Source organism: Fusarium subglutinans, assembly GCF_013396075.1.
Source record: "Fusarium subglutinans strain NRRL 66333 chromosome Unknown NRRL66333_c0000062, whole genome shotgun sequence".
NCBI lineage: Eukaryota > Fungi > Ascomycota > Sordariomycetes > Hypocreales > Nectriaceae > Fusarium > Fusarium subglutinans.
In genome coordinates this window covers 15,065-35,567 of record NW_023502125.1, presented here as the reverse complement: position 1 = coordinate 35,567, position 20,503 = coordinate 15,065, and the positions used below count along the sequence as shown (strand labels likewise).

At 48.4% G+C, this 20,503-nt stretch overlaps 5 protein-coding genes across 5 annotated transcripts; 2 read left to right on the top strand and 3 right to left on the bottom strand.

The window, feature by feature from the left end:
* Window positions 1-3,596: 3,596 nt before the first annotated feature.
* On the bottom strand, window positions 3,597-5,013 carry FSUBG_6125 (uncharacterized protein; the record flags this gene model as incomplete). The annotated part of the gene is made up of 2 exons (XM_036684292.1): window positions 3,597-4,028; window positions 4,078-5,013. 2 exons carry the CDS (start codon window positions 5,011-5,013, stop codon window positions 3,597-3,599), a joined length of 1,368 nt encoding a protein of 455 aa, XP_036538325.1.
* A 3,783-nt stretch (window positions 5,014-8,796) lies between these two features.
* Window positions 8,797-11,068, bottom strand: FSUBG_6124 (transcription factor jumonji; the record flags this gene model as incomplete). Its single annotated transcript, XM_036684291.1, has 2 exons — window positions 8,797-8,823; window positions 8,894-11,068. 2 exons carry the CDS (start codon window positions 11,066-11,068, stop codon window positions 8,797-8,799), a joined length of 2,202 nt encoding a protein of 733 aa, XP_036538324.1.
* Window positions 11,069-12,635: 1,567 nt separating this feature from the next.
* FSUBG_6123 (uncharacterized protein) lies at window positions 12,636-13,182 on the top strand (the record flags this gene model as incomplete). Its single annotated transcript, XM_036684290.1, has 2 exons — window positions 12,636-12,839; window positions 13,081-13,182. The coding sequence occupies 2 exons, from the start codon at window positions 12,636-12,638 to the stop codon at window positions 13,180-13,182; spliced, it is 306 nt and encodes a 101-aa protein (XP_036538323.1).
* Window positions 13,183-15,327: 2,145 nt separating this feature from the next.
* FSUBG_6122 (uncharacterized protein) lies at window positions 15,328-17,178 on the top strand (the record flags this gene model as incomplete). The annotated part of the gene is made up of 1 exon (XM_036684289.1): window positions 15,328-17,178. The coding sequence occupies one exon, from the start codon at window positions 15,328-15,330 to the stop codon at window positions 17,176-17,178; it is 1,851 nt and encodes a 616-aa protein (XP_036538322.1).
* Window positions 17,179-17,280: 102 nt separating this feature from the next.
* Window positions 17,281-18,327, bottom strand: FSUBG_6121 (uncharacterized protein; the record flags this gene model as incomplete). Its single annotated transcript, XM_036684288.1, has 1 exon — window positions 17,281-18,327. The coding sequence occupies one exon, from the start codon at window positions 18,325-18,327 to the stop codon at window positions 17,281-17,283; it is 1,047 nt and encodes a 348-aa protein (XP_036538321.1).
* Between the last annotated feature and the right edge of the window lie 2,176 nt (window positions 18,328-20,503).

The window sequence follows — 20,503 nt, the reverse complement described above, 5'->3', positions numbered from 1 at the left end:
TAGTCCGAGTAGAGTTTAACCCTGGCTCTCTCTTTGGGCCCAGGCAGAGGCGTTTCACACTGGAGCTATTCAGTTCGATATCTACAGCCTCATGATTTCGGTCAGGGTGAAAGAAGGGGAAGTGCAGATGCAGGATGATGCGCCGATTCAACAGCTATTCAACGTTGACATGGCCCTAGCAGCTGGTCGGCGATTGCAAACAAATTTGCGCAACGTGTTGCGGGGGCCACTTGATAGGACTGCAGGTGTACTGTCCTTGTCCGTGACCGAGTAGCAAGGCGAAAACGCAACTAGGCGTGCTTGAGATAAGAAGAAGTAGAGATGGTCGGATCAGATGTTGCTGAGGAGCGTCGAAACACGGTCTTGTGTTGACAAGATTGGGCGTGCGAGAGCAGAGGAATGGCTGAGCATTTCGTTTTTGCAATTACCTGACGAGTTCTTTCAAGCTGCAGTGTCCAGAGGAGGAGGGGAACCTGAGGGCTTTGGTTCTAAGTCATAAGAAGACTTAGGTAACTTAGCATAAGCTTGCAATATATTTTGCTGAGTTTATGTAGCATCTCGTATCAAGTTCTGGTGTTTTCTTTCTCGCCAAGAGAATTTGGGGAGGTTGACCGTGGTGCAGAAGCGCTGGGAACCAGTGGGGCTCCGGTAGTTTAGCTCACTCCTCCCCCTGTTGGTGGCCACTGTAACTCAAGTCTTCCCCGCGAAAGGACCCTCCACTTGCTGTAGCACTAATGCAGGTACGAAAACTTGGTTGTACCTCACCAAACAGTGTGCTTGAACATAAGGTACGATCAGCTGTTAGACATCATGCCTTCCTCAAAAGGATCACGCGAGGTTGTTCCGTCAAGTCATACGTCATCAGAGCTAATCCGCTCCCGACACTCGACTTCGCATCACCACGATTTTCACGTTCACAACATTCATTCCACTCCGCCTCCAAACCACTTCACGCACTCATTTCCATCACAACAAACCAATCCGCCCTTCGACAGGCTTGCTCTTCCTTCATCGTTAAACTTGCACAACTCCTTCGAGTCTGCGGCCCAATGCGGGTATGATACATTCTGCACCGCGGGCTCTCGGGTGTACGCAAACTCTTCACCCGAGAGCTCGTCATTTGCCGTCATCAACAGGCGAGCAAATGGCGGTACTCGAGTATCGCGATGAAGGTGAGGCGATACCCAAAGAGCAGGGCACTTATACCGCCTGGGCCTTGATGACCACTAACATTTGTAGTCTCCATCACCTCTCCATAGCTGACCCAGCTCGCTTCTCATTTCCAACTCGTCGCATCTTTCTCAGCAAAAAGAATCCGACTCTCGAGCATCCCCACGCAGCATCATCTGCTCGAGAGTCGGCAACTTGTCCTCGTCGGTGTCACAAAGCAAGCAATGGCGGTACCCGAGTATCGCGAGGGGGGTCAGCCGGTAACAAAATGATCACTCCTTGAACATTGACGATCGCTGACATTCGCAGTCTCCACACTCTCCATGGCTGCCCCCCGCCCAGCTTCTCATTTCCAACTCGCCGCATCTTTCTCAGCAAAAAAGAACCCAACCAAGAGCACCGCCATGGAATGCCACCTTGACTCGAGAATTCGCATATTTGTCGGCATCAACAAGCAATCAAAATGACGGTACCTAAGTATGTTCATCACAGCCTCCCACCATCGATCATCTCCGTCCTCGTCTTCACCCTCACCTTCACCCTCACCCTCACCCTCGCCTCCGCCTTAGCACCTCACTTCCTCCGCCTTCGCGATATTCATCTGCTTCTTCGGGATGTCTTGACCAGTACAAACTTCCCTGCCCCCATACACGACTGTCCTGACTGACCACAAGACCAGCCCGAATCTAGCATCCACGAAACCCCACCCGAAGACGAACAGCACCTGACGGCGAGACAGAATCCCCTGAGAGGTTAAACGGCGGTGGGGGTTAAGGGGGTGATAAGGAATTGGGCCAGATCAAATTGTGAAGGGTGGAAACCCTAGATAACTGCAGTCAGCTTAATAAGACTCCCATTCACATTTTGAATCTGAAGGCAACAGATATTCAGCTATGGACTTGGTACTGCACCGGACAGCGTCGTGCCCCAGGGATGCAAGAGACGTTCCTACTCGGACGTGACTGGCATCGCTGGCAAGATCTTTGTCACTACCGGGCTCAATGTCGCTCCGCAAACACGCATCACTACAAGAACAGCTCTATATACCGCCGACAAATCCCCCAGTCGGTGAGCGACCGTCTCCCAAGCCAAGCGCAAGGGCGAGACCGACAGAGCCGACTCCAAATCGTTTCTCTTCGGAGGCCTCCAAGACTGACAGCCCGAAAGCCTGGAGATGAGTCCCAAGAACATTTACACAACGCCAGTTTCGCTTCTGAGTAGCTTGAAAGAGTACGTCAATACTTCCCCATCTCAATGCCTTGGCTTCTTGCTAACATCTACCCAGTTCCTCAACACCAAGAAAGGTCAACCATACGTCTTTGGCCCAAAGGTGAGGCAAATTCCGCCCGAGAGATACCTGGAATTCGATCTCATTAACGACATCTCCATCCGAGCGAAGGAGTGTGAGGAGTGACGTGAAGAGGAGTGTTCTCGGAACTGGGATATCCCTCTCGAGCTCCATTTTTCGAACAAGCCAAGGTCCAGCTTACGACATTCTCGATGCTGGTATGGCCAGTGACCCCTCAGCCTTTTAATATCTGACACGGTCAAGAAGCACCAGAACATCCGATGAAGTCCAGGTCTACCAGATGGACTCCGTGAATGGCTGGCCGCTGGCTAGACCTATTTATTCTTAGGGGGCAAGGGCGAACAAAATCTGAAGGGTTCAACTCTGTCGAAGGATCATGGTGGGCATTTGTTGATCTGAAGAAGGTGACGTCTCAATGGTGGATGGAATCATAATTTGTACCTTGTCATTTGTCTCCCAATACCAGAGATTTAGCTCAGGGCTTTGAGAACAGAATGTGAATCGATGCTTCCAAGACTGTGGGTACTTCCCCCCAGAGAATCTGCTCACCCAAACATTGCTTGGAGGCAACACTGTATCCCAGCCATTGGAGGGTCAGTTTGGGCAGTACTTGTAACTCGAAGCCAATGTCAGCGATAGCTTCTGCTAGAATGGAAAGATTTGCGCGTGTAAAGTTCTGTGGACAGCCTTCACTTTCACCAGATGGAAGCAAGTATAAGGTTGATATTCTCCTGAAATGCATACAATTATTGTTATCTGGCTGGTCAAGGAGTAGTGGTGTCACGCATGCTTGTTTTCTAAGTAATGATATAAACTACGGCGCCGCGAGGTGCAAGAAAACTTCTGAAACAAAACCGAGGTACCAAAAATACTTAGTCATAGATCTTCTAAATGTATACTAAGTTTTCCTAAGTCTACCTAGGTTTATCTAAGACTTTTTATCACTTAGGATCAAGGTCAGTCTGTTCTACCAACATCTTTCATTGCAAGAAGGGTATACAATAAGAACAAAATAGCTGTTTTTCCCCCCAAGTCTAAAAGACCAAAGCGCCGTATACATCCAACCAATGCATAATGTTGTCCAAGCAAGGCAGAGCCAATTCCAAGGTTCATCATCTCAGAGCCTGCGCTGCTTCTTGGTAGCTCGTGTCTCCATTGTCGGGCCATCGTGTTCGTCGGGGCTAGTCTGCACTGACTGATTGGCATCATCGGAACGGTAGAGTCCATCAGCCCCCTCACTCTCATCAGACGCAGAAGGCTGGGAGGGCTCAGATGGCTCAGATGGCTCAGAAGTGCTGGGAGGCGGAAGATGAGTTATCACACGACGCACCCGGCGGCGTGCCTTTCGATTCTCCTTGACCTCGGTAGCTTCGCGGCGTTCCTGCCATTCTTCTGCCTCATCTAGGCAATGACAGAGGGTTCCATACGAGATCGAGATTTCAACATCCTTGTACGAAGCTTGGCTAAATTCGTCAAATGTGAAGTCGTCGAGATATAGCTTCAGGCTCTTGGTTTCGTTGACTGGGGTTTTGTCAGCAGTGCGGAAGGGCTGGGTTGGTTCATTAGCCTTAGTATTGTAATCAAGGAAAGACACTTACGTCTGAGTCGACGACAAGGTCGATATACACATCCTCGTTGGCTTCGAAGCGGGTTCTCCAGATAGAAATAGTTGATTGCTTGTTCGACTTGATACTCAGGCCAACGACAACCTTGATATCTCCTCCCGAGCCTTTGATATACTCAAGCGCAAGCTGGGGTAGATCCTCTGCTTTTTGCGTATACGCCACCTCAAGGATCACAGTAGGGGTGTCTGTCAGTTTGTGCTGAAACTGGACATCTGGCCCTTTTTCCTGCCCCTTGCTTTCGGTATCGCTTCCTGCATTTGGGTTGAGAGGCTCCAGCTCAACACGAGCATTACCGACAGTCCTAATACCGGCTATGAAGTTGGAATGCCCTTGATCCAGCTTGCTCAGCTTCTTCTTTATGGCATCCGCAACCAATTCAGCGAACTTTTCATGTGTCGGAGTAGGCATACGGAAGGTGATCTCCTGGGTTCCCGGGTCGTAGTCAAACCGCTTATGGACGGATTCTGCAATGTCGTCTTCGTAGCGCTTGAAGTCCGCGATACTGAGGGGAACAGTTACCAGGGCATCAGCGGAGATGGTGTTCTTTTTCAGGTAAAACCCAACAATGCTTTGAGGAAGTCGATCGACGTAAGGATCATCGGCGAAGAAGCGAGCCTTGGTGAGCTTGACAGCTGGGTGCTGTAACTTGACCTCGAGTTCGATTGGCTTGGCCTGGGGCTCCAACTTGGGGAGAGTTTCAACGACTTCACCTGTGGAGGAGACGGTCTGGAATGACGAGTCGGCCGACGTCGTCGAGGGGAGGGTTCGAGGAGATGAGGATGGCTCGCGATTATTATCTATCATGGTGGAAGCATGACATCGCGATGCGGAAGAAAGGCAAGAAACACTAGGAAGGGAAGAAAGGGTTGGAAGTGCGCGAGGCTGAGTTTCTTTTGTTGCTTCGGCCATGGCGATGAATCCCTCTGTTGTTGTTGTTGTGGCGATGGTGGGGTGTGTAACGCGACGGCGGGGTCGACAACCTGGGCTCTTATCTTATCATTTAACGACAGTGATGCGAAACTGGCGCCCTGTCACGTGAGCTGTACATCTGCAGTGACAGCCAGCGGGCAAGAAAACACCAGTAAAAGATAACCTAACCTTAGTAAAGGTCTCCTAAATTTATTCAAGTTATCTTAAATTTATTCTAATTTACCTCAGTGTTTTTGTTACTTAGGATCAATGTGCCGCTTGATAAATGTAGAAGACCGAGATTCCATGTCGGAGACCGTGGTTTCCCTTGTTCCAGTAGTGGTGGTCTGTTGGCTAATTGGTTGAATCACCAAGCTCCAGTGGATTAGCCCTGTAACCCACTGGAACAGATATACTGTCCTCGAGAGATGGGATCGGATCTTGAGAAATTGACCATCATCTCCGCCACACAATCCTATTATCTCGATCATGAATTCTCATCGTGCCTCGCTGACTTCACATTCGCATGTCGCTATATTGGAGTTGGCAGCGCTGGACTACATGATCAGCCTGCCACGTCACCTAACTTTGAAACCCGAATCATTTCCGCTTTCCTCTCGTGAGCAACTGCAATGCCACGACCGTCGCTTGTTTAACTAGTGAAAGCACGTTTCTAAGTACGAGCATCTCTTGAGAACTGATCTGCGAGAAAGCCTCTTAATTGCATCTCCCCCCCCCCGCTCTCATCGGTTTCTGCCATCGACGTTCGGCGCAGCCAACAGCCGCCTGGTCTCTCATCAGCAATCAGGGTTTCTCGATCCGTACTCTGTCACTAATAATCGCACATTTTGGCTGGAATGGTATAGAGACACGAGGTAAACCCGGCCTGGTCTGGTTTCTGGATTGCAACAAGCCTCGCCAGCGGCGCAATACGCCTAGGAACCGCGCAGACTTCTTGAGGCAGCCGATGAAGCTGATATCCTTATGTGAGCAATTCTAATAGCAGCAATGGAGTCTCCATACCGTGGGCCGCAGTGGAAGAGACTTTCTGGAGTAAAGAACTTTGTAAGCCGCCAGTTGATCTTTAGGTTTGAGGTTCGAATGTTTACTAACCTGGATCATCATCAGCAGGCTTTCTTCTTCGATCCTCCAGAGACCATCGAGCTAGTCGCCTTCGCCTCATTTCCATGCCTACCCTGCTCGTCTTCCAAGTCCAAAGCGCTCAAATATACCAAATTGACTGTCTCCACAGGTTCAACGTCGAACTTCCATGATTAGATTAGGCCCTTTACACATGTTGACCGAGTCGTCGTTGGCCCCGAAGCTTATGACGCACAGAATCATGTGAATCCGATCGCTTTCTCAGCTAAGTCGCCACCAGCTTCAACAAGAAGAAACAAGAAGAATGCCTACCGGTGTACAATATCTGCACCGGCTTTGGCCGTTGTTTTATTCTTCAGCTGGATTTCAGACCGACTTCTCTGATCTGTTAGCACTGCCGCTTCGAAATGTCCGACATTGGCATTCCAATCCATCTTGCTCAGACGAACCTCGAGACCGCAGTACCAGCTCTACAGTATTGCCAACTACCCAATCATCAACCAACGAGCTGTCTTAGGTGTCTCAAACATGGTCCTCCTGTTGAAGAGTTGGGGAGGATATACCATGCGGGCAGTGGTCATGCTAGCCGCGGAGAAGTGGTGTATCGACGAGTCGACATTTTCCACAATGTAGATCATCAAGCACGGGTCGGCGATTTGTTCGGCGATCAGGAAGTTCAATATGTCCATGTTTTCTATCAACGTCGTCACCTTATATGCCTTCCTAGACTCATTCGTCGACGTCGCTATGTACCTTATGCTGACAGCAGCGCGCGCAAGGTCGACTGGACCTGTTTGAGTCTGCTCAAGTCAGATGAGCCTAATTCAAGACCTCTGAATTTTATTGGTGAGCGTAATTGGATCAGAATGAAGCCTGTCGCCTAAACACGGGACAATCTCCCCATTCATATAGCTGTCTTTGCTCACGGCTTCTCCCAGATTGGAGACTTGACTCTTTCCCCGAAAAAGGAGCTCATGTATCGTCAGTAGGATGGTATCCTCGCTGAATTCGGCACTTGAACTTTGTTAGAGCGTTGAGCCTGCGTCATCATGTCAGCCCACGGTGGACCTGGCTGTGAAGCAACATTTTATTCTTTATAAGTGTGTACAAACATCCGCGCCTTTTACATTTGCATCGAGAAACTATGTTTAAGGATAACTATCCCGCTCAACCAGAAACAGCTGTGAGTAGTCCTCATGATATTCCCGGTACATCTCACGTCTGTAGAAATTGCCTTGGACACCTGGCCAACCAGTTTGAGGCCACTCCCATCCTCTATGTGCCTACTCTTACTCTACGTGCCGATCTACCAAGCGCTGTTATTTGATCCAGCATTAGTATTTACATGGTCTTATCCAACGGTAGTTAGGCAAGGAGCTCTCGTAGTACATCTTCAACCTCTCTTCCATCCAGTATTTGCGAAGCTGCGATGGTCTCAACACATCTTTATACCTACTGCTAACGCCAACTAAAGCTTGACTCCAAGCACTCTGGTGTGTCAAACGTGTCAACAAGTGGAAACATCCGGTCAGACCTTTCGGATATTGGCCGTGAGATCAACCACGACGTCAGCCGCCCAGGGATTCATACTGAGTTTCAATAGCAACTTGTGGCATTCCTCATACAGCAGTGTTGACGGTACTCGGTCTTGAATGCATTCACGATTAGACGAGAACACTTAGGTGCTATTTGCAGGTAAGAACGTACCGACACATGGAGTTCACCAGAGCAAGAACTCCAAGCGAGGCTCGGCTTACCCTATCGGAGGTGTGTGAAACTCCCCGTACTTGTCGACCAAGAAGCTCTTCCAGCTTATGATTATGAAGCACAACTATCCAATTAGATTCAACCCCGCAGACCAATGGCAAGACCTGTCCTTGAACTGTCTCTGGCGGCCAAGGTTTTCTTGTTTTGTCCTAATCTTGGTCGATGAAGCTGGTGTTCTGATTGTCAAACAGCCGTTCACCACTACCCCTTCTTTCTCATTTGATCCATACCTCCCATCTGGACGTGAACAATCATTCAGGCATTTTTGTATCCGCGAAGATCAGTTTCAAGCTCCATGATGCATTCTTTCTTCTCCTGTAGAGATAAAGTGAAAATCACTCATGCTCTGGCTTCAACTCCAACCTGTTCAGCGTCGAGTATATCTTGATCAAAAGGAGATCGACTGATTTTCGATTCATAGGCTGAACAAATGTGTATAGATGCTGTAAAATGTCCTATCAGCTCTATTGAGGCAGTGAATAGAAATGCGAATGGCCAACGAGACAGAAGACAGCCACTCATCTAGCTTGCCGGAAGGAACACGCAAGATAATCACCGTGGCTCGTAGTTATGCTATCTTCTTCTGTTAAAATATCCGTAGTAACATGGTTATCTTGAGTAGCAGAATGTATTTGCCAGCATGTACATCAGGAGTACAAGTTGCGCCAAAACCCATCTCCTGACGTTGGCCCTGTTTCCTGTCTCCCCCTTCTTATCTTCTCTTGTATTCTTCCATCTCCTTCTTAAAATCCACACAGTATTCACAAGCTTGACAAGGTTTACCGTCTTTCGGCGCCAAGCAAGTCCAAGATAACCACTGAGCTGGAAAATCCCAGATCGGGTTCTCTACACATTCCCAGACAAAAACCTCCCCTGAACCCCTAAAAATAATCCCCTGCACTATATCCCCAGCGTCTAATCGCTCTTCCAGTTGATGCCCCACTGAGGATAACAGATCAATCGTTTTTGTGCGACTTTCTTCCGTGAGGTCTCTCCAGTCTCGGACCGTTACTTTGTACGGCCATCTTGCGCAGGTGAAGATAAATGGCATTAGTCCGTCAAATTCGTCGCAGACTTTGTTCCATGCCCTTCCGGTATGGTAATGGTCTTTCATCTTGAGGTATGTATTGGTATCCATTCCGAGTTTCTGAGCGACTTGATCGACATTTGTTGAAGTAACTCGATCTCGACCTTCTTCCTGGAGGATCTCGAGGGTGCGTTTAGCAAGACATGATCGCGCATATTCAACTTGGAACTCGGTGAGGATGGTCTGTTTCTCAACTTGTTCGAAATACCTGAGATATGCATTCACGTGGTTCTCGTCAGTCAGTTCGGCCTTCTTGGAGATAATAGTTGGCGCGGTCCGAAAGCCGAGCATGAGTGAGACGATCTGCTGCTTGGCTTGGTCACTCAGCACCCAGGCTATCATCCTATAGAGGTGAACTTCGCTGGGATCCAGAGTGAGTGGCATATTCAAGTCTGGAGCGGCAGTTCGTAAGAAATCTCTGATAACTCCCGCGCTCAGTGGTTCATTTTTAGGTTCATCGCCAGACCGTATGACTTTGACACTCTTGGAGTTGTCCTCGTCGTCGTCGTGAAGTGCTTTTCGTTTCTTCCCTTTGTTATTCACAATTTCGACGTTGAAACCTGCTATGAAGTAGAGAAAAGCAAGACTGCATTTTGTCTGACAGCAGCGGAGAGGATTCGCTTGATCGAAGAAGGTGGGTGTTTCTGATCCACTGATGTAGTTGCTAGAGAGCGACAATGAGTTTTGAAGGTTGATGACTTGGTGATACTGATTCCGTTTCGTGAATATGAGATCTCCCACTCGTTGAAGAAGGATTGTGAACCGTATGCCTGCTCCATCGAGTTGCTCCGGTCTGAAGAAGATGCCCAAATGGCGCACCCACTGATCACAGCACTTCCCTTTCGGAGGAACATCAGGAATCGTATCTCGGACCCAATCCTCAAACATCTTTGTATCTCTTGTATCGACGAGCAGAAACGCCCTCGTCCCAGCGAATCCCACATTCACTGATCCAAAATTGGCATCCTCTTGGTGCATCGCAGTCCCCGAATATTGCTCCCCGCAGTGCGTGTACGGCTCATTAGCCCTTCTGAGCTCCTCGATCTCAGCGAGTCTGCCTGCATGAAGAGGACAGAGATCCCAGAGGGGGGATTTCACGACTCCAGCGTAGTGAGAAACAGAACGGTCGGGGTCGTTGACGAAGCATGCTAATTTACGACCTGCTTCTCTTGTTGTCATGCGGTAGTTCAAGCCCCCGAAACCAGGCCAATGGAAGAATTGCTCTTTGTTGGATATTCCAATCCTGATGATATCGTCGGAATCAACTGTGATCATGTTTCTGTTAACGTCTCCGCCATCGCTCGGTTCGAGGTTCCATGTATCTGTCGGACGGTGTTTCATTGCTTCTGCCAAACCTGACACCTGGGCCTTTTGGATCTGATTAGCGTCAGAGGCGAGGGCATCTATCGTGGCGGCGAGATTCTCTCCCAGCTGCTGTAGCTCCAAGGTTGGTATGTCATCGCGGTCGTCGATGTATTTCTCGTAGCGGCCGAGGTTCGGTTCTGGCTGAGCCATCTTGTTCAGTCTGGCGCTGGTGCGAGTGTTGACTCGTCGCTTGTGCACTGCTGCTTTGGCGGCGTTTGAGGTTATTTTTTTCGCATAGCTTTTCGGTCTAGGTTCTGGTGATGTTTCCTCTGACTGGGTTGTGGATGGGGTTGCGGGTGGAGTTGCGGATGCGGTTGCTGTGTTAGGATGAGGCTCAGAAGTAACGTCCGGCTGGCTTGTACTTGGCTGTTCCTCGTTGTCGGAAGTGGTAGTCTGATCTTGATCAGACGCTTGCTGAGTCGAATCGTTCAACACCTCATGGGTCGCCTCTGACTCGTCAATCGTCGAGCCAGGATTCCTCGCAGAGTTCAAGTTCAAGAGTTCGTTGGCAGTAACGACGTGTTCCACAGCTGATTCGAGTTCTTTGAGTCTCGTATCAAGAAGCGTGTAGATATTCTCTACATCTTGTTGTATTTCCGCTGGCAATGTGTAGTCTGCAGGTTTGAGGCGGCTGAGCTTACAGGCCTCGGACCTGACTTCTGCGACGAGGGACTTGAGCTGTGCAACGATGGTGACTGTGCGGACTTGTGTAGTTTGACGTTCAAGGTCCGCCATTATACTGGTATTCGCGATGCTGGTTTGACTTGGCTATGTGCATATTATCAATGAGGCCTTTCTTGTCTTGTTCATCTTCTCCGCGCTGTGTGACGGACTGCCTGACATTCAAGGCTCCCTCGCTCCTTGTGACACTCGGAAAGTAGAGCCAATCAAAACAACGAGTCTTATTCATTAGCTTGGTTATGCTCTCACCTCTAAGTTAACTAAGTCTGAATGAATATGTTTAATTTTTGCTTCATCACAGCCCGCCCCGTAGATATGCGCATTCGGGTATGCCGACTCTTTACAGGCTGCCCGCATGCTGATTGAACATTTACTGGCGTGCTGTATGTCACTTTGGGACACTGAAACCAGAGCATATCAGAAAAGCCTCTCTTGTGGGTTCTCTCCCAACTCTGCGGCCTCGAACAACCGTCAGATGTTTGGATTGCGCGCCCCAGCAAGATCAGTAGCTCGCTATCACTTGCCGGGGATTCCAGCAGCAGCCGTTGTTTGCTCAGAGGCGAGAACGCGTGAGAAGGCTGATGGCATCATGACGCATCCATGTACTTGTATTGCGATGGTTAAGTTCGGCATGGCGCGATGTCCTTTCCTCCCCGTGAATATCATGCTGCGTTGGCCTTGAGCGGGAAGTGGGAAGCGGCTAAGAAGTGATAGCTTAGAAAACACAACAGGGCACGTTCTGCCCCCTGCAGGCCTCTGCTTCTAGCGCTCTGATTAGCGTCTCGAGGCGCAGGCCGTTTTAATTTTTCGAGAAGAATTAACCAGTTCAACAACAGATACAGGATAAACTCACTAGTTGAATTTAACCTCATCACTAAAACTTCTTCAGTATGAATCCTGTCTTTACTTAAAATGTCAATTGGAGCAATGATGCGATGTGAATATAGATCTGTCACATTTGTGCACCATGACCAGACCCAACGACTTGATTCAAATTCTGTCGAATTGCCTACCCTGGAAGAGGCCAGCCGGTAAGTGCGCAACTGGAAAGGCCACGACATTACGCTCAAATATCTTGAGTGGCACACAGCAAGAGCCAATTAGTCAATTCATGATGATAGATGCAAGCGTTGAATTCATTTTCTCTAGACGTGGGCGTGTTTGTTGAGTTGTTGGCATGCGATCCGTTGTGAACGGAAAGCAGCAGAGAGTGCCGACCTGTTCCGTTGAAGCCCGTGCAAGGGTGTGTTGGGTACATGCACAGTACATCTGGGCTAACAATTTACCACGCGTATTCGCTCTACAACTGCTACTGATCATGCCCCTGTCTTCTATGCATGAGGTTGGTCTTGTCCACATCGAAGTTTGAGTATCGTCCGCCTCGTCGGTTGCCCGTTTGATAGCATCACAACGTACTCATCATTCACGTCGCTACCCGTCAGAATGGCCTCTAGAGCATGCAAGCCACTATCGGACTTTGATTGCCATGAATCGCCGCTATGAGAATTACAAAACCCCCATTGCTGCCTGTTTTTTGCATCTCTCAATCGCTTTCACTCGCAATCACCTTTACTCACAATTACTTTCATTCGTGATTACTCCCAAAACACACTCTGTTACCATGCCTCCTAAGAGGCGAGGCTCAGGCAGAAAACGGCAGCGCTCGCCGACTGCCAGTCCCTCCCCGCGGCCTACGCGTGCAGCACGCATCAGCAACGACGACCGAGTCGCTAGTCCGGTCCTTTCAGCCGACGAGCCCCAAGACAGTCCAGCTGGCACTGGCGAAGAATGTGTGTATGCACAAGACGACGGTCTCCACAGACTCGTAAGTCAACGCTCTTCCTTATCAGACTACGGTACAATATATTGATCAACAACAGCCTAACATCCCTGACGAAAAGCTCTCCGAGAGATAAATTCGTCTGGATGGCATTTCCGAGGACATCGCCCAATATTATTTTGCTTTGAAAGAAGCAAAAGAGAAACTGGGGGTTGACTCTGCCGTTGTTAAAGTAGTAGGTAACACTAGTCTTGCTGTGAAATAGATGAAAATTGACTGTGATTAGTTAGAAAAGGTTAAGCAGGAAGCGGTAGCCCAATATAAGCGGATCGATGCTGAAAGGACGCCTGATGAAGAGCCGACTGAAGATAAGGTGCCCGGAGGCTAGCCTGAAGTCCTGACTTTGGAGCAGCGACAAGTGAGCCTGGAAAGTGAGCTTTTTGTATTGAGAGGCAATGTGTTCCCCATGATAAAGGACTTGGAGAGAGCGGTGTTGGTGTTGAGAGAAGAGATAGAGGCACGGCAGGAATAGAAGGGTGTAGATGAGCTTTCTCAAGAGTCGTGAGAGATTGTTGGGTTTTGGAGAGAGTCAAGTCTTGTACATTGAGCAAATGCCTCAAATTAACCACTTATGAAGGTGAATAAATGCCCGTTGAGCAAACTCTTGAAGAAAAACGATAACACTTCGTTGCCGACGAAACCTTTATGTGGGCATTGTTGTTTTTGATGGTGTTTGCTCATGAGATCTCACGGCCGAAGCTTACGGTGTTTTGGAGTCGGGAGCCAAGGCTAAAATATAAGGGAAAATAACTTGGATGTGAAGTATAATCCTCAAACGTTCTGTCGCTGGCTTAGATGTACAACTTACGGCACCTCAAGATTGTTAGTAGATCGTTGGTCTCGAAGACGAAGGCTCCACAACAAACCAAATTGAGGCGTCTATTGAATTTCTGTATTGATGTGGTGTCATTGACCTGGATGCCCTCGCTGCCTGGGTATATTTTGTAGCTCAATTGACTCCGTGACTCGCTATGGTTTAGATCTTTTTCTTCGTAGCCGCGTGTCGTTATTGTTGGAGATCCAGAAACGATGATACAGGGAGTCAAGCGAGGGCCAGGGCTGTGCGCAAAACTCTACTGCACTGCTCAACCTCTTGGCATCGCATCCATTTAGCACCATCTCAATTTGACCGCGCTTGCACTGGTCCCAGGCTAAGATTCCATGCGTGATACGCGGCCCATAGCGGAGAGAGACGACAGAGATGTTTGAAGCAGAGACTCGGTTGGTCAAATGGTGGCCATTGTGAGATGCTGGTCTGGCACTGGTTGAATGGCAAGACCACTAGCGGGGGGGGGAGGTGGGTTGAGATGCGATATAAACATGGGAAATGCCGGACTGTTGCTTCCTCTCCCCTGGTTAATTGTAAGAACACGAGCCTCTTGAAGAAGAAAAGACCTGACTTGATTATAGACCTAAAGAACTGCTTTACCCTTGTTAGAAAAGGCGGGGAATCAATCTTTAAGCCGCGGAGCTGTCTGAGACATGCTAACCACGTTAAGACCACTTAACCTTTATAAGCTTATAGGATCAATAAATTGTCCTGTGGTGGGCTGATAAGTCAGACGCTATGGCGCAAAGTTGGCTGAATGCTGAATGCAATCCGTAGTGACATGAGCGCTTAGACACAAGTCTTAACAGTAAACAAGACATCCGGCTCATAACATGTACGAGGCTTGGACCTGTTCTTCTTTAAATTTTATTTCAATAGCTTTCTTTGTCCCTCGGGACAGCTTATTTACCCAATCAAGAGCAATAAAAAAGAGCTATGCATAATCTAGACCATAATGTCTCAGCTATCAGCTTGCCGCAATACTGATTCGAGGTAATTTTAAGCGATGGGGATATTTTAGCTATAACTTTCTTTCCTTCTAATAAGAATCGACATAAGGACCTAAGTAGCTAGTACCGCCTTAATAGTCAAGTGGTAGTATGAAATAAGTAGAATGTACTTAATTATTTCTTATACTGATAGTTGATTTTGTGGCTGGCTGAAGAGCATGATATTAGCTTAGAATGGAACGGTCTAGACTAGCCATACATAGAACTATATCGGCAAATAAAAGGCGTTCTATTTAACCAGATTGCCCCATAATAGAACACGTAGAGTAAAGCCGTTACTCTATTCTACGTTTATCAGGCCTTTTTCAGCCGCGCCGGAATGTAATTCAGAGGGCCAGAACGAACCATGGACTTCAATATGACCATTCTTCAGCTATGTTATCCTTACGTTTGTTCAATTGGTTGAAGCCAGTTCAGCTTATCTATCTGTGTAGTGTAATTCAGCCAGCCTCCTTCTTAAACACGGCCCTCGGTACTAACTGAAAGGCGATTCTGAGCTGGAAGACTAGGTAGATACACAATTTCTTGTTAAATCATCTATAAGAGGCTTGAATCGCATCCAGGAGAGGAGTCTTTCCTCTTTTAATTATCTCACTTTCTCAACTCCACATTACTGAGTAGATCAGTACACAATATGCGTGAGTGGTCTGATCCTCAACTGGTTATTCCAGGCTCCATTGTTACCTCATCCAGGAAGCCGGCCATATGCGACTATAATGGCACGGCGTTCATTGCTTGGGCCACTCAGTCGATTGATTCACCCAACGACCCAGGGCCTACCTTCAGCTTTACCTATTGGATCGCAGACAAAGATGCGTGGGCTCAGCCAACTCTTGTTCCTATCGGCGACTCTGGCATGTATCAGAGCCACACATCTGCTCTCGTCGTCTACAACAATGACCTGTATGCTTTTGTCCCATACAAGTCACGAGGCGACGACAAAGGTTGCCGTGTCTTTCGCTATGACGACGACAAAGATACCTTTTTCGTCGCAGAAGACTGGAGCAAGGAATGGAATGGAGATCTTGCAGCAGCTGTTGACAATGATAGCTTGCTGCATGTAATCTGCAACTCCAACGATAGTTTGGTGTGGACATACTCCTTGTCGAGCTCATCGGGTGACCTTAGCTGGCGCGGGACCTCACACAATACACGGATCCCGATGGCAGGCACTACATCGAATCCCGCCTTGACTGTTATTGGCGGCAAGATTGTTGCATTCTTCTTGTGGTCTTTTTTTAATTGTCGCAGCGTTATGCAGATGACCCTCGATATGAGCACTAAACAATGGAGTTCAATAGACAAATCCAATATCAAACAGTCTGGCAATAGTGGTATCAGTGCTATGAGCACCCCTGATGGGCAACATTCATGGATCTGTTTCAAGAAGCACGACGGCAGCAGCAATCTGTTATGCGAATTTGAGAAAGGTAGCAACTCTTGGAGCGACAATTATCCTATGGGATCAAGCGATGCCTACCTTTGCTGGAATGAAGCAGCTATAGCTTGGTCCGACAATTACGTCTACGCGGTATGGAACTCACACCTGTCGGGAAGCCCTTTGTGCTATAGCCGCACCTTTTTGAAGCCTACCAGGTTTGGTACGGGCTACACGCAAGACAAGCCAAGCTCTAAAGACGCAATTGTCGATATGTCTGCTATGAACATGGAAAAAGTCGCCAACATCAAGTACCGCAACATATCTAAACCCGAATGGGTATTGAATCAAGAATCCGTGGGGTCTTGTACCGCCAATGCCGTCGCAACTGCCTACCGCTATGAGCTTAAACGCCGGAACAAGGCAGACTTTATGACTTCTCGTCTCTATCTGTACTATCTTGCTCGGCTTGGCAGCCTGAATATTGGAGAACCGTCACCCGAATTCTATAACGGCCTAGCCAAGCAGCCTCCGACTACAGAAATGCTCCAAGACACCGGTTCCAACATCCGCGAGGCCATCAGAGTCATCACTTCCCTTGGAGCTATCGCAGAAGCCGACTGGGGATATACCTACGCTTTTGATCCGGATAATGACAAGCGGTTTGTGAAGAAATGTAATGCCAGCTATCCTCCTGGCAACGTTTCATTTGCAACTGCAAAGCAGCACTTTGCAGTCAAGTACGCGGTGGCAGACGCCAAGGACCGAAATTGCTGGAAGACGTGCATTGACATGGGATACCCAATCATATTCGGTTTCAGACTATACCCATCAGTGCATAGCTTTATGCAAAAGAAGAGCCTGACGACAAATGATGAGGCTGTGGCGCCTGTACCGGATACCTCGAAAGAAACGGCAGATGGAGGACATGCTGTGCTTGCCGTTGGATGGGACGATAACCTGAAGGATGGATGCTTTCTTATTCAGAACTCGTGGGGCAAGTCTATGACAAAAGAAGGCTTTTTCTGGATGCCTTATAAGTGGTTAGATATAGGCATTATTGATAATGCTATGGGATTTACTTTAATGGACACTTATGGCTCTTAGGTTTAGATCTCAGTATTAGGTCTAGCCTTATATAGTTAGCTTTAATCCAAGCTTCTGGAGTAAACCGTGTACCCGCTCGCCACTTTCACAGTCTCTCCCCTACTAGTAATATTTATCCCCAATCCATTCCTCAAGAAACCACGATGGAGGCTTAGCAGGTTCCCCGTCGCCCTCCATCGTTACCCCATCGATGCTATCGACGCCTTCCCAGTCGCACAGCCAGCTCAGTTTCTCACGCTCTCCCTGCAGATTGGCATTTGCCCAATCACGAAAACCTGCGGTGTCTTCTACCAGGAAAGACGTCATCCTGAGAGTAGAAGCTTTCGACGGTCGGACCCTGATAGATTGGCCGGTGTCCTCTGGGCAATCGATAGATGAGATGACTATTTCCAGGTTGTCGGGAACGTTCTGCACATTTCGCCTAGTACAAACTCGAAAGCCCTTGTCGGAGATTGTCTGCATTTTATTAACATACCACGCGAATGAGTGATAACTGCGGCTATACTTGGTTTCGAGTTGTGGCCAAAGCTCAAGTTCAACTTGCTTCTTCTGTATGTGTCCAAGGGGCTGCCATGATAAATTCAAGCCAGCCGAATCCTGAAGCTTGAGATCGAATCGGCAGCGAAGCAGGTCGGCTCTAGACACCAAATCATCCAGTTCAGGATAAAGAGAATCCTTTTCGAAATGTAAGAATGACTGTTTGGATCCTATCCAAGCAGACACCATTGGGTCCGGTGGCGATAGCGATCCGAAGGCATATTTCTCTTCTATTTTCAATGCATATTGTTGTATCCAGTCAAGGACAGCCATGTCGCCAAGCAAGAAAAGAGCCATCCACCAAATAGCAACCCGAGGTCGGCGGGAAAGAAAGGTCTTTACTAAGACTTCGACTCGTTTCTGCTTGATTACTGGCTCGAGCGTATCCAAGACAGATGCGAGCCACGGACTGACTAGATTGCAATCGATGTCTGGCTGCCAGAATATGCTCCATATAATAGATCCAATCGAAGGAGGATGGATGCTAAGAGTCATGAAATATCGCATGTCATTGAAGTACGCCCGAATGCTCTGCTCATGGGAAATGCGGAATGTACCAATTCTCTTTGGCCTGGTGAGACGTGGAGGAGGTAACTGGGGTTGAAGCTTCATGAAGTTATAAAAAGGGAGTACAAGTGTGGCCAAGAACGACGCCTTATAGGGCGCCATCGGTTACAAGCCAGAGGCATCGGTTGCCTCAGCTCCAAGATCGAAGAGTCGGCATAGTTCAATGAACAGTTCTGTGGCTTCAGAAGAGCTCGGGGGCAACCCGATTTCTATAGCTGGGGTTAAGGCCTTGATATTAAGTTTGACCTCTGTCGTTAGAGAAGTTGCCCATGGCGGTAGGCGTCCTTGATCTTTGGCTCGTCAACCTATCTTGGGACTAAGGATCGCGCAAAGCCACCGGATAAGCGACGGCGACGCGCCTTCGAGATCGAGATCGATGACATGTTCGCTTTGGCGCTGAGACGTATCGGGCCAAAGACGATCCATGGTGAATCGCACCTCCCGACCTTGCATCTCAAGAAGTCGAACCGAAAAGATGTATGACCAGCACATGACCAGTACAGCAAGGCTATTGGTTATCTCTGAACCGACACCCAGGGAGTAAGATGCTGCATCTGGGCAGATATGGCACTGGATTGGATCTTAGGTCTGCAATCGAAACACAACTCGGCGGCCGTGAACACGGGCATTGTTGCTGTGAGGATCATGGTCTTCGCAAGATCTAGCAGCGATGTCTGGGGGCAGCTCCCAGCATGGCCTGCCGTATAGCCAATCGCGGCGAGGCAGCTGCTCTGGCATGCTCGGGACGTCTGTCAAAGTGATGTATGGATCTAATGCATCTGCTGGCCAGAGACTTAAAGGACCTTTGCTTGTCTGGTATAAGAATGTTTGCTACGTTGCCTTTCCGTCACAAAAGGTACGGTTAACATCGGTAGGGTTTGGTATTAGTATATTGTCTTTGTCGCTGTTAAGAGGCCAGTCTTGGCTTGAGGATCGGTCGCTAGAGGAGACGAAAGTTGATGGTAAAGATCTAGACAAGGTCGATTGGGAGTTGTTATGCGCCATGACTAGCAGGCTTCCTTTTGCCTCTTTGTCTGCTTAACAACGCGTCTGTGGATCACCACGAAATTCTGGGGGGTGATTCTGCTCTTTGTTTATCTTGCCCAGCAATTCCACGTTTTCACCAGCTTTTCTTCCACTTCCCCGGTTGCGTTCAAAGCTGCCTAAAGTGCAATGCGATCGTGCACCCGCGTGTATAAGGAGTGCCTTCACTGAAAGAGAAGATCCTGGTCATATAGCTCTATGAATAATGACCAATGGCTCTAATTCATCCCCAGAGAGTAGGTTTTGATCAGAGGGCGATGCTGCAAATCTTGTGATAAATGTGACCAGACTGGGGAATGAGCAGCAAGACGTGCTCGGTTCCAGATTAAAGAGGTCATGAGATAAGTAAGTCAGGGAACAGCTAAAGGTTATTAGACTCATATGGTTAGCTTCAAGGGTTTGTCGGGCGGAGACTGGGAGTCACCATAACATTTTTGCTAAACACAGAAGTGTGCACAGCGCCCCCGTAGGAAGACATGTTCACCTCCTCCTTCGGTATGGATGAACCCTAGTCCGGCGATCTACGTCAAATCGAGCCGTACCCCTCACCTACGACCGTCATGCCAACTTATCACATTAACCATGGCATCCACGGACGCGTCTGAGGAGATCGCAAAAAGGTCTATATCGGAGAAAGGCTTCTATCGTTGGCAAGATACACCGGCGGGGGATCGGGTTTCGGATTTCGAACAGAGAGGTTTCCCTTACTTTACAGAGTATGGGCTGGATTTCCTGATCGACTTTGCATTCAATCCCGTTAGTAACAACTCTCCTCGTTATTCACGAAGCTAAGAAATCACAGCGCGTTCAACAAATCTTAAATGCATTTTTCAATCGATGTTTTTTTGGGCACTGGCTCAGATATGAAAGCTTACCTGAACCATATATCGAATGTTTTAGGCGAGGTGGACCTGGCGCTGGACGACGGGTTCTCGGGGTGCATTTGTGTTCGAAAAAGTCGCAAATCACTTATTATACTGGATCGCATCTTCATCGGTTCCATACAACAGTGGGTGCGAGATCAAACTACAAAGTGTTGCAAGAACAGCTGAGCCATGCCAGATGCGAACCAACAGTCATGGACTTTGCAGATGGAGCCTTGTAAGTCCACTATCCTAATTCCTTCATGTGTCTAACGGTTTCCTCAAGGGTCGTGTTTGATGCCCGTGTCTGTTTT